General features: G+C 43.3%; 2 protein-coding genes across 2 annotated transcripts; both read right to left on the bottom strand.

Moving 5' to 3' along the window:
* Positions 1 to 1,155: 1,155 nt before the first annotated feature.
* LOC311508000 (P2Y purinoceptor 14-like) lies at positions 1,156 to 5,442 on the bottom strand (the record flags this gene model as incomplete). Its single annotated transcript, XM_084572595.1, has 3 exons — positions 5,210 to 5,442; positions 2,380 to 2,639; positions 1,156 to 1,753 (listed from the first exon to the last, which is right to left on the bottom strand). Exons 1-3 carry the CDS (start codon positions 5,357 to 5,359, stop codon positions 1,156 to 1,158), a joined length of 1,008 nt encoding a protein of 335 aa, XP_084428721.1. The 5' UTR covers positions 5,360 to 5,442.
* On the bottom strand, positions 5,442 to 11,977 carry LOC311507991 (P2Y purinoceptor 14-like; the record flags this gene model as incomplete). Its single annotated transcript, XM_084572583.1, has 4 exons — positions 5,442 to 5,888; positions 7,043 to 7,619; positions 7,854 to 8,113; positions 11,852 to 11,977. 4 exons carry the CDS (start codon positions 11,975 to 11,977, stop codon positions 5,856 to 5,858), a joined length of 996 nt encoding a protein of 331 aa, XP_084428709.1. The 3' UTR covers positions 5,442 to 5,855.
* Positions 11,978 to 18,251: the final 6,274 nt, after the last annotated feature.

The raw sequence follows: 18,251 nt of genomic DNA, 5'->3' as shown, positions 1-18,251 counted from the left end.
CAACAGTGAGCATGATAAACATTGCTACTGCTGCATGCTACTAAGCATCACCAGTGATGGTGACCTGCACTGCGGTGCAAATCCTCCCAGTGGTGAAAACTTTTTCAGTTCCTGGCAACATCACAGATTATGTTGGTTTGATAATTGAGGACTTTATAGGATAGAAATGGGAAATAAATAAGAAAAGGTGACACACATTGTTGACGCATATACATTTATTTTTTTTTTTCATTTTATTTTTATTGGGAGTCACATGTCAACGTTACAAACAACAATCCTCATCTCATTGTTCCTTATTTTGTCCCATCGCTCCAAATATCTTTTTAACACAGCATTTTTAAACAAAACATATACACATGTTAATAATACAAGAGGAATAGGTAATTGAATATATCTCATAGTGAAGCATATACATTTATTTACTTGAATCGCAGTTTAAACACTTATTACATTACAAGTTGTATTAATGAACCTCAGAATTAACATGTGTGACACTTATTGCTGCACTATACTTCATCACATCATTTTGTAGGTATTTGAAGTTCAGTTCAAATGGCATTTTAATACGGCAGTCAAAGAATGATTCATTCATTCATTAGCTGTAACCACTTCTCCTCTAGGGGCTCGTAGAGGGGGGCTGGAGCCTATCCCAGCTGTCTGTCACAGGGTTAACACATCAGAATTGTGATGACAATATTTCAGTTTTAATAAAGAGGTCAGACAGAAGTTGTCTTTTCCAGTAATTCTATGACAGACCATCATCTAACTTTATTCTGGACACAGCATGGGTCTGTGAAAAGCAGTGCACACAGTGAAAGGAGTTCTCTCTCTGAGAAGTTGGAGTTGTGCAGCTGGTTGCCTGCAGCTCTTCATCTAACAGCTCACTGTGGCTGTTTCGTCTTGTTCCATTACTCCCTTCTGAGATGTCTCAAACTGGTCCGCTGTCAAAAAAATAAAAAAATAAAAAAATAAATAAAGAGATGACAGTTGTTTAGTAGATACATTTTTGATGAATGATCGCGGTACGTGCTCGCCGACAAAACAGATTTTTTGGGACTGCTTCATAATAACTATTCATAGAGATTATAGATTAGGCTCAGTAATTAATTCAGTGACAGATAACATGACAAACATTTATTCAAAGGTAAATCGAGATTATTCTGACTTTGTACAAACCATTCTGTGGTTAAACCGAGTCCTGAAGGCCTTGCAGTAGATGAAGTAGATGATCGGGTCCAGGCAGATATTGAGAACTGACATTATGATGCTCACCTCCTTCAGGTAGTAGACAGCTTTGCTCCATGAACAATTACTCCACAGGAAAGTGTGGAGAACGCGGACTAGGTGGTAGGGGAGAAAGCAAAAGCAGAAGACACTGACCAGCACTAACATGTTCCTCCGTGACTTTGCAAGCTTCTTGGAGCAGGAGGACGCCGGCTGCCTCTGCTGCGCCAGCAACACTTTGCGTGAGGTTTTGTAGTAGAAGAAGAGCAGGGATACAAGGACAAACAGGAAGATGGCGACGCAACAGCTGTGCATGATTGTGTACAGTAAGGTGAGCTGGCCGCTGTGCAAGCCTTCACAATTAACCGTGTTGGGGACAGAGGTTGAAAACTTCTCCCAGATGAATGACAGGATGATGTAGACGATCATCAGAGATGAGAAGCAAACCCAGGTTACCACAGACAGGATGTGGGCACCCTTTACTGTCTGTAGGATGTGAGTTCCCAAAGCATGAACAATCTTCAGATACCTGGAAAAAGGTGAGACAAACCTCAACAGATAGTCAATAAATAACAGTTTGCATGTATTTATTTTGTGTTGGATGGAATTTCAAGCACAAGATATGCTTGGGGTTCACTCATGTGGGTTTTATTGCATACATTAGATCTATGGAACTGATAAATCAAGGTTGCATTGTAATGGTAAATTCAATTTCTTTGTCTCAGCCTCTAGAGATGCCCCCTTCCTAACGTGAGATACTGAGCCCTTTTGTCTTTGTGGATTGTAATGTCTGGACTCGGCCTTGCACCTAAATGCAAGATCCTGCAGGATACCTCAGGTGTAAAACACACCAACGGGGTGTCGGTGCTGATACCTGCAATAGACAAAAGGGTGTGACAACACTTCCTGGAGGGGCAGACCCCTGCAGCAGATAAAGGGATGCGAAAGGGGTGTTTCTCAGGTATAAATGTTTAGGTTTCCCCACATTCGGGGTCTTTCTTCACCTTTGACCGCTCACTTGTTGATTGACCTTTTCTTTGCAAAGAAAATAAAACCTTGTCGACCGGCAGAAGTCTCTATTTCATTCTTCACCAGCAGCAGAGGAAAAACTTCCACAACAGCATACAACTGAAAATCTGCCTAAACCTGGCCTACCTGTTTGCAGCAATGTAGCCCATGAACAGGATGCTGACATACATGTTGAGGTACAAGGCAGAAGCGCCAAAGTTGCAGTAGACTTGGCGGATAGTGGTAGAGTTGCCAACATGTTTGATGATACGTAGAGGTAGACAGAGGCAGAGTAGAAAGTCAGCTGCAACCAAGTTCTTCAGGTAAACCATAATGCTGCTGGACTCATGCTGCTGAGCTTGGCAGAAGTAAAACTTCATGATGAAGGCGTTGAGGAAGAATCCCACCTGAAGATAGGATGGGGATGGAGACTTATAGCATTTACAGTCAGATAATCACAAGATAATCATTTTCTACAGTTTAATATCTGTGAATCAATATCCAAAAACTACTTTCTGGCCCAAAAAAGACGTTATATTTAAATGGTGAACTCATAATTCCACAGCCAGTGTCGCATTGTAGGTTGGACAAGGATTTCCACGTCCATGTGTGAAGACCATAGACTGTATAAAATATGGATGACACAAGTTTTAGTTTGGCTCACGTCCCATCCACTAACATGGAGGAGGTGGAGCTCATGACCTATACTGCAGCCAGACACCAGGGGGAGCTCTACTTGCTTGTCGTGGCCTGATGTTGGGTTGTTTTTACTTTTGATGGGCATGACTTCACCGCAAACACACACAAACCACAAAGGCTGCACAGCAAAGTGTGAGCCTGTAACAGTGTGCCTATGAGTCGTGCAATAACATGCAGCTGGAGTCAGACGCCAGTTAGAGTCCACGCACACCATTGCGGACTTGGGCGATTAATGGAACCTTGCAGCCATGAAAAGCCTGAACTGAGCTTTAATGGTGCAAGGTTGTATGATATTTTTATTCAGTTTCTGAGATCAGAGAGCTCAGATATGACATCATCCAGGTCAGAGGTTAGTAGGTCAATCTACAGACCCCGGCTGCGTTGCTGTGCCCCAGTCACTCCCACTATATGGATTTACGCAGATCTAAATATTGTCTGAATGACTCCAAATGACACCAAAGTTACATGGGTGAGTAAACGATCGGTAGTCTCCCTTTAAGTAATGGGTGAGGTATAAATGTGTACAAGAAGGGCCTGAGTAGACCACTTCCTCTTTTAATGCATGCAGCAAATTGCTGGAGACCTACCAGTCTGTTGTTGCAAGCGCCTTATACTTTGCTGTGGTTTGCTGGGGGAGCAGTACCAGCAAAAAGGTAGATCAGTCGGATCGACAAATTGGTCCAAAGGCTGAATATGTAATCGGCAGTGAGTTGGAGACATTTGTCTCAGTGAGGGACAGGAGGACACCAGACAAACTCTCCATCATGGACAATCCATCTCATCCACTACACCAGACAATAGAGGGACAGTGGAGCTCATTCTCTTACTTTCATACCAAACTCTATCCAGCTGTACAACAACTCACCGTTCTGCAACAGGTAACTCCATGTTATTAATCTTAATGCACCTTATTGCACCTTATTAAAGGAATACTCCGGAATTTTGGACATAGGGCCTCATTTACAACTGAGCCGGTGTGATATAGGTCGGTGGAGACCGTTTTCAGCACATTTGATCCATTCCTTATATTTGCACAAATCACTGTTGCTAAACTGGTGTTGAGCTAGCGTGCGTCAACGGTAACATCCAGCCTGTCACTAAAAACAGCTATAACTGCTCCGCAGAACACCCGAGACAAATGTATTATAACGTCGGACTATCGATGTACATGTCAGTGTTGGTAGAATCATTTTAGAAATTAAACCAACCTTGCATTTTCAATGATAAAACATTTTGAGGGACTAGTTTCTCAGCAGCAGCGGAATTTTAGCCCGGAGATAATATCAGTCCGCCGCTGCCGTAGCCTAAGCAACAACAGGGAACAAAGTGTAAGCTATTCCAATGCCATGCAAGGTTGGTTTAATTTCTAAAATGATTCTACCAACACTGACATGTACATCGATAGTCCGACGTTATAATACATTTGTCTCGGGTGTTCTGCGGAGCAGTTATAGCTGTTTTTAGTGACAGGCTGGATGTTACCGTTGACGCACGCTAGCTCAACACCAGTTTAGCAACAGTGATTTGTGCAAATATAAGGAATGGATCAAATGTGCTGAAAACGGTCTCCACCGACCTATATCACACCGGCTCAGTTGTAAATGAGGCCCTATGTCCAAAATTCCGGAGTATTCCTTTAATCCTTCCTTGTATCCAATATATATTTCCTTTTGTCTATTTCATTTGTTCATATAGTCATTTTGTAAATTAATTGCTTATACCATTTTATTTTATTTTACTAGATTTTTTTCTTATATTTAGTTTTTATCTTATTTTACTTTTATTTCATTTTATCTTTCTTTTTTTTTTGGTTCTCAAGAGTGATTTTTATGTGCAACTAAGCTACTGTGACCAAGCAATTTCCTTTGTGGTTCAAAAAAGTTGGTTTAAGTCTAAATATACCAACATACTCTGAAGGTTTTTGTCTTTCTGTGACAAAAACAGGAACCACAGCAAAGAGTTAGAGGCTGAGGCAGAGCCAGCCCTTCTTTTCCTGTATTAGAAGCTCTCAAACTGAATTAAATGCCAAAAAGTAATTCTGCACTGATGCAAACTCTTGTCGGATGGATTTGTAACCCCTTCCAACTTCACCCTGGCTGCTAGTGATGCTCAGCCTCCACGTAGGGAGAGCGTGTAAGGGAATTGAGCAAAAGTCTTACAAATGAAGAGATTTGAGGAGAAAAATGCCTCAGAGAATACATTTCAATAACTTTTAAGAGCCTGAAGGTAGACAGTTGGGAGAAGGAAAGCAACCATGATGGATATTTGAGAAACTCACCAGACACACCAGACTGTAGATGACAATGAAGAGAGGTTGAACAGAGGAGTCGATCTGATCACAACGAGTCGAATTGTCAGTTTCGGTCTGGTTTGTAAGTGAGGACCGATTGAAGGAAGAGGTCTCTTCAGTTCCAACTTGGTCATTCATTTCTCTGGATGATCCAAAAATGTAATGTCTACAATTGAGATGGACTGCTGTATTTAATGCTTCCTTCTTCACGGCTCAGACACTCATGTGGTTACAATGGCTTGTTAGAGATCTTTCTTGCTAGTGATGAGGAAGTCACAATTACCACTGAATTTTCCATATGCTGCTTTCAGCTTTAGGTCATTTAACACCCTGCATGTACATTTATTTACTTTCATCACAGTATAAACACTTATTACATTACAAGCTGTATTAATGAAGCTCAGAATTAACATGTGTGACACTTATTGCTGCACTACAATTCATCACATCATTTTGTAGGCTTTTGAAGGTAAGTTCAAATGACATTTTAATACAGCAGTCAAAGAATGATTCATTCATTCATCAGCTGTAACCACTTCTCCTCCGGGGGCGTCGTAGAGGGCGGCTGGAGCCTATCCCAGCTGTAGGTCACAGGGTTAACACATCAGAATTATCATGATGACGTCTTGTTCCATTACTCCCTCCTGAGATATCTCAAACTGGTCCGCTGCCAAAAAAGAGAAAAAACAAAAACAAAAAACAGAGATATAAATTTATGTATAAAAATATATAAAATAAAGAGAGTTGTTTAGTAGATACATGTTTTGGGGGGCTGCTTCATAATAACTATTAATAGAGATCATTATTATCTTAAAGGGGAACTACTGTTTTTTTTACAACCTGAACCTTATTTCTGGCATAAAATATGATCGTTTACTCACCCATATAACTTTGGTGTTATTTGGAGTCGAACGGAGGATATTTAGATCAGCGTATATCCATACAGTGGGAGTGACTGGGGCACCGAAATGCAGCCTCTAAATAACTGCCACGAAACTCGTTCAAACTTGTTCATTTCACCAATATTTTGTTATGGTACACTAGTGCTATTCCCCGTTGAGTCCGAAGTTACCTGTTATCTATTTGCGGATGTGCAGCAGTTTGTTTTTCTTTGGCCAGCTGTTCCTCTCTCCACCTCCGCATCCTCCTTTCAACAAGCTCCTCATCCGTATACTCTGGCTAAAAACGGTAAGAACGTCCATCATAAACAAAGTCGTCGTCCACAACCTCAGAATCTGAAAAATATTCAACCATGTTGGAAAAAACTAGCAGTAGCAAATTACAGGTAAAGAAGCTGCGCGGGGTGCGGGTAGAGCTCAGAGATAACATTATCCAGGTCAGAGGTTAGTAGGTCAATCTACAGAGCCCGGATGAGGATAACAGGTAACTCTGGACTCAACGATGAATAGCACTAGCATATCATAACAAAATATTGGCGAAATGGACAAGTTTCGCGGCAGATAATGTGTTATTTAGAGGCTGCGCTGCGGTGCCCCAGTCACTCCCACTATATGGATATACGCGGATGTAAATATCTGAAAGAACGAGTCCAAATAACACCGAAGTTGTATGGGTGAGTAAACGATCATATTTTATGCCAGAAATAAGGATCAGGTTGTAAAAAACAGTAGGTCCCCTTTAATACAGCACTTTTTCAACGAATGTCTCCACTTTTCATAATAATGAAAATATATAGATATTGCAATACTTTTATCTGTGAAGCATAGGCTCAGCCATCATGGTGCTAATGAATTCAGTGACAGATAACATAACAAACATTTATTCAAAGGAAAACTGAGATTATTCTGACTTTGTACAAACCATTCTGTGGTTAAACTGAGTCCTGAACGCCTTGCAGTAGATGAAGTAGATGATCGGGTCCAGGCAGATATTGAGAACTGACATTATGATGCTCACCTCCTTCAGGTAGTGGACAGCTTTGCTCCATGAACAATTACTCCACTGGAAAGTGTGGAGAACGCGCAGTACATGGTAGGGGAGAAAGCAAAAGCAAAAGACACTGACCAGCACTAACATGTTCCTCCGTGACTTTGCAAGCTTCTTGGAGCAGGAGGACGCTGGCTGCCTCTGCTGTGCCAGCAACACTTTGCAAGAAGTTTTGTAGTAGAAGAAGAGCAGGGATACAAGGACAAACAGGAAGATAGCAACCCAAGTGCTGTGCATGATTGTGTACATTAAGGCGAGCTGGCTGCTGTGCAAGTCTTCACAATTAACCGTGTCGGGGACAGAGGTCAAAGACTTCTCCCAGATGAATGACAGGATGATGTAGATGATCATCAGAGATGAGAAGCAAACCCAGGTTACCACAGACAGGATGTGGGCACCCCTCACTGTCTGCAGAATGTGAGTTCCCAAAGCATGAACAATCTTCAGATACCTGGAAAAAGGTGAGACAAACCTCAACAGATAGTCAATAAATAACAGTTTGCATGTATTTATTTTGTGTCTAATGAAACTTCAAGCACAAGATATGCATTGGGTTCACTCATGTGGGTTTTATTGCATACATTGGATGCAATTGATCCATGGAACTGATAAATCAAGGTTGCATACAACTGAAAACCTCTTACATAAATCCATGATGCTACATTGCTGCCTAAACCTGGCCTACCTGTTTGCAGCGATGTAGCCCATGAACAGGATGCTGACATACATGTTGAGGTAGAAGGCGGATGCGCCAAAGTTGCAGTAGACTTGGCGGATAGTGGTAGAGTCGGCAACATGTTTGGTGATACGTAGAGGTAGACAGAGGCAGAGTAGAAAGTCAGCTGCAACCAAGTTCTTCATGTAAACCATAATGCTGCTGGACTCATGCTGCTGAGCTTGGCAGAAGTAAAACTTCATGATGTAGGCATTGAGGAAGAATCCAACCTGAAAATAGGATGGGGATCAAGTCAAAGTCAAAGTCAGCTTTATTGTCAATTCTGACATGTGCAACACATAACAGGATTGAAATTACTTTCCTCAAAGGCCTATGGTGCAGCAACTTAAACACAAAATGCACAAATATGAAATGTAAAAATATAAGATATATATATATCTATGTATCTATATATACATACATATACACACCCATATACATATACACATATATATATGGATGGAGACTTATAGCATTTACAGTCAGATAATCACGAGATAATCATTTTCTGCAGTTTAACATCTGTGAATCAGTTTCCAAAAAGATTAGAAAAGTAGGTTGGAAAAGGATGTTATATTTTGAATGAAAAATTCATGATTCTACAGCCAGTGTTGCATTATAGGTTGGACAAGGATTTTCACATCCATGTGTGAAGACCATGGACTCAAAGGTAGAAAAGTTCAAAAATGGCTGGGTGTCCCACGCTGCTTAAGCGGCGCAGCCTTGTATGGGAAAGGCATTTTGGAGTTACCAGCCTAACAGAGGAGTTTAAGTGTGCTAAAGTTAAACTGGAAATGACTCTCACCCAGTCGAAGGATCCAGTGGTCAGGAGTGCAGCGCCCACTGTTAAGACAGGGAGAAAGTGGAACCCAAAAGAGGCAGTACAGCAAGCACAGGCAGCTCTTAGGCATAGGGATATCATAGGGATATCATAGGCATAGGGATATCATAGGCAACGTACAGCAAGGGCGCGGGCTCTGTGCAGGGTTGTGTGCAGGGAAACCTCTGTGGAGCAAGGTATCAGCAGTAGAAAGGAGACAGATGGTAGTGTAAGAGGTACAGAAACAAGAGGAAGCATTTAGATGCACTAAGGCAGTGTCGCAGGCTAAGCAGGGTCAATGGGTGAACTGGGAGAGTGTGGAGAAAAGGAAGTTGAAGTGGAGAGAGCTTTGGAGCATGGAGGCCAGCAGGATTAGATTTATGATAGGGGCTACTTATGATGTGCTGCCAACTCCCCAGAACCTAAACCAGTGGGTAGGTGAGGATGCTGCCTGCCCACTGTGCACTTGTGTATGCACGCTTAGCCATATTCTGACAGGTTGTAAGGTTAGTCTTTCCAAAGGAGGTTACACCTGGCGTCACAATTAAGTACTGAAATGTTCAGAAGCTGCAATTGAGGAAAAACGGGTGAATGTAAATTCCATGGCCGTTAACAGAGAGAATAGACGCAGGAGGTTTGTACAGGAGGGAGAAAAGGCTAGACTAGCAGGCATCAGGCATAACACGGGACAGCTAAGAGTAGGAGGAGCCTGGGAGATCAGGGCGGATTTAAATGAACAGCTAGTTGTTCCAGCCGAGATAGCTAGCACCTGACTACAGCCAGATCTGCTGTTGTGGTCTGAGCCAGAGAAAGTAGTCTATTTCATAGAACTGACTGTCCCGTGGGAAGATAGAGTTGAGGAGGCGAACGAGCGTAAGAGAGCTAAGTATGCAGAGCTAGCAGCAGACGCAGCAGAATGGCTGGAGGGCTCATGTCCGCTGTCAAGTGGGCTGTCGTGGATTTGTGGCAAAATTGGCGATTGTTCTTCTGAGCGAGCTGGGCATACGTGGAAAAAGCCAGAGGACTGCGGTATGCAACATGTCCCGGGCAGCAGAGAGAGCGAGCGAGTGGCTGTGGGTATGTAGGAAGCATGCTAGCTGGGGAGCTAGCTAAAGGTAATGATGGCTGCGTGACTTTAGTGTGTTTGCAAATCATGATAGATGTGGTCGGTTGGTTTGTGGTTCAGTCCGCATCAACGGGGCGAACCCACGGTAGATTTGTTTGTTTGGTTCGTGGTTCATAAAAGGACTAGGCTAATGATTGAAATATTAGTTGTTGATAGTCATTGAATGGTGAGGAAAACGGGGTTTTGCAGTGGCAGCGTGGAGGGGGGTGACTCCAGGACGCTGGAAGTCACTGTTAAGCCTTCTCGAGGTGTAGTGGGCCTAACTTAAGGAAACATCGGTGAAAGGAGGTGCCCACTTGAAAACCCCACTGACATGCTGCATACTGCTGTTGACTAGGCCAGGTATCTGATGTCTTCATGTTGTTTGGTAGCGATATTTCTTTGCTGAGTGGACCATACAAGCCAGCAGCATTTAGCTAGCTTATATTTCACAAAGTTTGAATTTATCCTCTGCTGCTCTGTGGGCCTACAAGCCAGCAGCATTTACGTAGATCATGTAGATTGTAAGTTAATCGTCATATCACATGACCGTAGGTTTGTTAGGGTTTCTCAGTTGGACAGGGCCTCTAAATGTGTTTTGCCTGGGATTTTGGCACAAGGGATTGTAACATCTAATCCTGTGTATTAATGTATGTATAAAATATGGACGACACATCTCCATTTCCTCCCATTGATCCCTAGTACTCCAGAGATATGAGCCGCACCATCTTGCAAGTTTACAGACAGAATTTGCGCAGTATATGGTCCAAAAGTGGAGTCTCATTATCCATGACCCACCCACACTTCCCACAAATACCCACAAATAACTAAAACAAGACCTCTCCGAAAATTGGACACAAAAGTATCAGATCGGATTTTATACCACAAATAAGGTCCAGGATGCAAAAAATATAAGTTCCAGTTTTGGTAATGGGTAAGGTATAAATGTGTACAAGAAGGGCCTGAGTAGACCACTTCCTGAGGAAGCTCAGGTCTTTTAATGCATGCAGCAAATTGCTGGAGATTTCCTACCAGTCTGTTGTGGTTTGCTAGGGGAGCAGTACCAGCAAAAAGGACACCAGTAGGATCGACAGATTGGTCTGAAAGGCTGGATATGTAATCAGCAGTGAGTTGAAGACGTTTGGCTCAGTGAGGGACAGGAGGACATTGGACAAACTGCTCTCCATGATGGACAATCCATCTCATCCACTACAACAGACTATAGACTATTTCATACCCTACTGAGTAGGGTATGAAAGTAGTCCATAGGGTCTATAAGGGGCACTACTGGTGACTAAATATTTGAGTCCTATGTCCTACTCAGACTGAGCCAATGGCATCTGTGGAAAACTGCATACAAGCCCGCCAAATTCCGTTGCTTCTGACCTGCCTGACTCTCATTTACTTGTAAGCAAAAGAATTCCTCTGCAGACACTTTGCCTCCTTTCAGGCCGTGTCCGACCCGCTTATGCCTCTGCGTCCCGCTTGGGGGCGACTTTGCCACGGTATGGACCCCTTTATGATCGCTTGCAATCATCTAGTTTTATCTTTCTTTTTTTGGTTCTCAAGAGCGATTTTTATGTGCAGCTAAGCTACTGTGACCAAGCAGTTTCCCTTGTGGATCAGTAAAGTTCGTTTAAGTCTAAATACACCAACAAAGTCTGAAAGTGAAAGGTTTTTGTCTTTCTGTGACAAAAACAGGAACTACAGCAAAGAGACCGAGGCAGAGCAAGCCCTTCTTTTCCTGTACTAGAACCTCTCAAACTGAATTAAATGCCAAAAAGTAATCCAGCACTGATGCAGACTCTTGGCATATGGATTTGTAACCCATTCCAACTTCACCCTGGCTGCTATAGAGAGACATTTAATGAAGCTCAGCCCCCACATGGGGAGAACGTGTAAGGGAATTGAGCAAAAGTCTTACAAATGAAGAGCTTTGAGGAGAAAAATGCCTCAGAGAATACATTTCAATAACTTTTAAGAGCCTGACGGTAGACAGGAAAAAGAAGGAAAGCAACCATGATGGATATTTGAGAAACTCACCAGACACACCAGACTGTAGGTCACGATGAAGAGAGGTTGAACAGAGGAGTCGATCTGATCACAACGAGTCAAACTGAAGGACCCATTGAAGGAAGAGATCTCTTCAATTCCAACTTGGTGATCCATTTCTCTGGATGATCCAAAAATATAATGTCTACACTTGGTACGGACTGCTGTATTTAATGCTTCCTTCTACACGGCTGTGACACTCATTTGGTTATGATGGCCTTTTAGAGATCTTTCTTGCTAGTGATGAGGAAGCCACAATTACCACTGAATGGCATTTTCACACACTGCTTTCAACTTCAGGTCATCCTGCATACAGACTAAATCTATGACATGAAACTCAGGCAAAGGTTAACAACTAAAATCTGTCCCCTTGTCTTCCATTTTCCCACGTTGATACATTCATTCAGTCCGCCACCTGCGTCTCATTGAACTATTTGATGCCATGAGAACTGGGGGGTAGAATATTGACTTGAATATGCTCTGATCAGGCATAAAATTAAAACCACTGACAGGAGAAGTCAATACCATTGACCATCTTGTGACAATTCAATGTTCTGCTGGGACACTTTTAGACCTGGCATTCTTGTGGATGTTACTTAGACATGTAGCACCCACCTAGACCAGACCATCCCCAGCAAGATGCAGCTTGACGCAGACACACACAAAAAACCCCCGCTATAATTTAACCACTACAAGTAGGGCAATGACTCATCCCTAACCTAGAGTGAGTCATTACTAGAGTTAAATGGTACACACAACAAAAATAGCGAGCTCAGTGACCACTACCACTCTCTCAGTACGTACGTTTGGTTTGAGGCACTGTCTTTAATAGGACGGTAAATGTAATTCAGATGTCATGTGGATACATGCAAAGTCTGACCGAAGACGTGTTTGATCAACAGTCAGAAGCTGAACAGATGCTCTTACTCTACCACGATGCATACGTCTCCATCTAGCTCACAGAGAACATGTGCACAGGTAGTAAACCAGCTGTCAAATGTCACAGAGGTGGAAAGTGGATACTACCAAAATACACACCCTAATTTTTCCAGTTATTTATTGCAATCCAAGTCGTGCAAGTCCCCTGTGATAGACTGGTGACCTGTCCAGGGTGTACCCCCGCCTATCGCCCGATGACAGTTGGGATAGGCTCCAGCAGATCCCGCGACCCTTAACAGGAATAAGCGGGTACAGAAGATGAATGAATGAATGAAAGTCGTGCAAGTCCAATGAATAGCTTGAAATGGTACAAAGGTAAGTACTGAACAGCCACAGGTTAAAAAAAAAAAAGGTTTGGTTACCCAAAACTGAAAAATAATGCACATTTCAGAATTATACAAAAAGGCCTCTTTCAGGGTACACGAAGTGGGTTAACAATTTAAAGCTATTCTGCAGCAATGAAGGTTGAATCAGCCTTGAAAGCTGGTGCTACTAATTCCTATAGGTGTTCCAACTTTTCGTGGTTACTTACAACCCCCTCTGTCTGCATAATAGCAGTGTTGGAACACACTGTGGTACCAGACCCTCATGAGCATCGGGTGAACAGTATTGTACTGCAGAAAGCAGTGTGTTGCTACAAAAATGGTGAGAAAAAGGCAATTAACAATGGAAGAGAGACAGACCATCTTAACACTTAAAAATGTAGGTCTTTCCTACAGGGAAATTGCAAAGAAAGTCAAGGTGTCAGTGAGTACAGTTTTCTTCACCATCAAAAGGCACTCAGAAACTGGGGGGAACTCTGACAGGAAGAGGTCTGGCAGACCCAAAGCCACAACTGAATCAGAGGACAAGCTTCTGAGAGTTAACAGCTTGCGTGAGAGGCAGCTCACAGGACAACAAGCACAGCTTAATAGTGGTCGTAGTAAGCAAGTCTCAGTTTCAACTGTGAAGAGAAGACTTCGAGCTGCAGGTTTGACAGGACGAGTTGCAGCAAGAAAGCCATTGCTAAGATGTCAGAATAAGACAAAGAGGCTCGCTTGCCTGGGCCATGAAACACCGCCATTGGACTACTGAAGACTGGAAGAAGGTATTATGGACTGATGAATCAAAATTTCAAATCTTCAGTTCATCATGCAGGATCTTTGTATGTCGTTGAGTAGGCGAGAGGATTGTCAGTGACTTGTACAGAGTGAGAGGCATCCTGAATCAAAACGGCTACCACAGCATTCTGCAGCGCTATGCAATACCCTCTCGTATGCGCCTAGTTGGTCAGAGGTTCATCCTACAGCAAGTTAATGACCCAAAACACAAGTCCAAGCTATGCCAGAACTACCTCAGGAAAAAAGAACAAGATGGTGAGCTTGAAAACATGGAGTGATCAGCACATTTATGGGAACTTCTGCAACAGATGTGTCTCGTGCCATTCCTGTTATTTTGAAAACTAACTCTCCTCTCGTTTCAGGTCACTTACCCTTCCTCTTGTGTCACCGGTCTGATTGTCTTCCCTGATTCCTGATTGTTTCCATCTGTTCCACATTACCCTCCTGTATATATGGTCTGCGTCTTCCTCTGTCTTGTGCCAGTGTGTTTCGTCTCATTTCGTTCGTACACCCTAGCCTGATTCTACCAAGCCACAGCTAAGATTATTTATCAAGATTCTTTACCTAATTTTTGTCTCCTAAGGAGCGATTTTTTGTTGAATATTTTTGTTTTCCAGAGCATTAATTTGAGAAAGTTTTTTTTGTAATTAATAAAGCCTGCCTTTTTTTGAACTGTCTTCTGTGACTGAGTCCTCAATTGTGTCCAGGCTTGTCAGTACACACTGGGCAGCATGAACCCAGCAGATACTGATGGGCAATCGAGGCTTTGTTGAAGCCTCGACACGTGATTCAAAAAAAGGTTCATTACTCGAAGCTTCAGTGACACAGTGCTCTATTAGGACATCTAGTGGACAATAAAATGTAGTGCAATGGAGATGTGTCTTACTGGTTCATGCTTGTATGGGATATGATTTGCCATGCACATTCCTATTCGACTACATTACATGTGGTTTAAAGTTGGTTATAAGAAAATTATATACCGATAAAATAAATAAAAAAGAACCAATGGGAATCAAACCCTTACTTCACTAAAGTAAGACCGGTGATTTCACAGTGTACCACTAGCCCCATCAGTGCTGCTCTGTTGTTGTTGGACCATTTTGATTACGTCACTACTACCCTCTATGAACGTTCGCTTATTTGCACTAATATTTATGTTTCAGCGCTTACATCAACTATTTTCTTTTGCTCTTGGTATCATGGTTTAGTAGTGTAAGAGAATATTTGTACTGAATGCAACAGTGTCAAACCAAATCTCTCTTGACTCAGTCATTATTTGCTTCGAAGACTCATCTCATCTCTCCCGAAGAGCCAAGACAACCAAACCAGCGACAGGGTTTCTGAATGAAGCAGTGAAATGGTTCATACGTCACAAAACACGTGATTTGTCCTAACCAAAACTACATACGCACTTCTGATATCTAATCTGTATCTCTCTCTCTCTCTCTCTATCTTATCTCTATATAACGCTATTTAGGACTATCTATGTAACTATGTCTATCTATCAATCTAGTGTTATCTAACTATGCAAGTAATTTATCTATTTCTCTCTGAATCTTATGATCTGTCTCCACAAAATATGCAACTAACTCCAAATACAGCAACGAACCAACCTACTCTGCAAAGAAACATACAAATGAGCATCACTAATTAGGGTTAGGATATCCGGGATATCCCTGAACACATTCGATCCCACCAAGTGATTCACATGACAAACCGAACTCCTCAGGTGATTCGTTTGCCACTGAAGCACTTGAGTGACGTTCGAAGCAATTGAACTGCTTCGAACGTCACTCAAGTGCTTCGAACGTCACTAGTCACGTGACTGAACCATGCCTCGGCACAGTGGTTCGATACAATTGCTTCATGAGCTACCGCACATGTGTCGGAACCTCGGGTGTCAGAGGGCCATCACTACCAGCAGAGGCAGATCCCATGACGGCAGCTCTTCGAGCACAAGAAGCCCGTATTTCTCGTCAGGAGGAATTTTAGACAGCCATGGCTACTCAATTATGTCTTCTCTCATCACGAGTACAGGATCTGCTTAACCATCTTGGCAAAGAGACCGTTCTACCAACAGCGCCTGAACCCCCGGCAGCAGCTGCTGTTCCTGCCCAGGCTGTGCCTTTAGTTGGTACTTGCATTAAATTAGCCTCTCCTGAGCATTACGCAGGAGAGTTGGGACTATGTAAACCTTTTTTGACAGACTGTTCAATTCATTTTGAACATTCACCTCACGCCTTCCCCACAGACAGATCTAAAATCGCATTTATAATTTCCCATCTATCAGGTAGAGCTTGAGCATGGGCCACGGCTGAATGGTCTCGTAACTCGCCACTATGCAGATCCCTTCCAGAATTCACAGACGCACTTCAGCGAGTATTCCACCCAGTTTCTACCAACCGAGAAAAGGCTAGGGAGCCAAACGGGCTGAGACACGAATCAGTTTGTGACTACGCCATCCGCTTCCGCACCTTGGCCACGGAGAGCGGGTGGAATTCCATGGCTCTTTACGATGTCTTCCTCCAAGGGGCTGGCTACACCGATCCAACAGTTTTTAATACCTTTAAATCTGCCTCCTGATGTAGACTCCCTCATCGCTCTCGCCACCCGCACCGACAACAGAATCCGCAAACTCAATCTACACAGCGACAGTATAACTGTGATGAAACCTTCACCAGACTGGTCGGTTCCCCGCCGTTTGGCGATCGAGCGCACTGATGGAGGCTCCACGGAGGGTGAGCCCATGCAGGTGGGTAGGGCCCGACTGACACAAGAGGAACGATGGCATCGACAGCAGGAGGGTCGGTGCTTCTACTGCAGAGAGTCGGGTCATCTCATCGCTTCCTGCCCAGCCAAGAGATCCACGGTGGTGAGCCAATTCACGGCATCAAGCTCCGCTCCACGAATTCTCACATCAGTCAAGGTAACACACAACACCGTCACTACCAAACTCAACGCACTCATAGACTCTGGTGCAGATGAGAGCATGATGGACTGGGAGTTAGCTAAAAAATTGGGACTCACAACCAAACAGCTGGTTAAGCCTATCACGGCCAGCGCTCTGGACGGCAGCGAACTATTCATCATCACACACACCACTGAACTCCTCAATCTTCACATTCACGAGCATCAAGAACAAATAAGCTTTTATTTATTCAAATCACCTGCACATACACTCATTCTGGGACATCCATGGCTGCTCCAACACAACCCCCATATTGACTGGCTGACAGGAGATATCCTGGGGTGGGGAAAACACTGTATGGTTAACTGTTTAACTACCCCACCTCAGGGGAAAGATTTAACAAAGATTCACTATGTTTCTGCTGCACCTGCCACAGAATCTGAATTCCGGGCCTGAGTGCTGTTCCCTCCTGCTACCACCACCTCCGAGAGGTTTTTAATAAAAACCAAGGCAACATCACTCCCTCCACATTGGCCATATGACAGCGCCATAGATCTGATCCCTGGTTCCACAATACCCAAAGTACGTCTGTATTGAGTTTCCGGGCCTGAGAAAGCTGCTATGAGGGAGTACATTAAAACCTCTCTTAAGGCGGGGCTTATCCGCCCCTCACCGTGACGATATTCTCATCTACTCTCCTGACGTCGATTCACATATCAATCACGTGACTCAGGTACTGAAAAGACTATTGGATAATGGACTGTATGTGAAGGTTGAAAAAAAGTGTTTTTCATGCTGACACCGTCTCCTTCCTGGGCTTCACCTGTGTGTGACAAATGTCCCTCTGTTTTTTTTTTTTAATCTATCTATCTATCTATCTATCTATCTATCTATCTGTAGAAACTGAATTAAATGCCAAAAAGTAATTCTGCACTGATGCGGACTCTTGTCGGATGGATTTGTAACCCCTTCCAACTTCACCCTGGCTGCTATAGAGACATCTAATGAATCTCAGCCCACACACAGGGAGAACGTGCAAGGGAATTGAGCAAAAGTCTTACAAATGAAAAGCTTGGAGGAGAAAAATGCCTCAGAGAATACATTTCAATTACTTTTAAGAGCCTGACAATAGACAGTTGGGAGAAGGAAAGCAACCATGATGGATATTTGAGAAACTCACCAGACACACCAGACTGTAGATCACATGTGTCAAACTGATCCGTGAAAGGGCCGCTGTGGCTGCAGGTTTTCATTCCAACCATGCAGCAGCACACCTGACTTGGCTCAATCAATCAACTGAACTGCCTTCACACAGTCACTTCAGGTGTCCTCTTGCTTGATTGGAACAAAAACTTGCCAGCCACACCCACTGCATGGGTGCTGCATGGTTGGAATGAAAACCTGCAGCCACAGCGGCCCTTTCACGGATCAGTTTGACACCCCT

Source organism: Chelon labrosus (assembly GCF_963514085.1).
Source record: "Chelon labrosus genome assembly, chromosome: 2".
Lineage (NCBI taxonomy): Eukaryota > Metazoa > Chordata > Actinopteri > Mugiliformes > Mugilidae > Chelon > Chelon labrosus.
The sequence above is the reverse complement of the archived record's forward strand: the minus strand, read 5'-3'. Positions and strand labels throughout refer to the sequence as shown.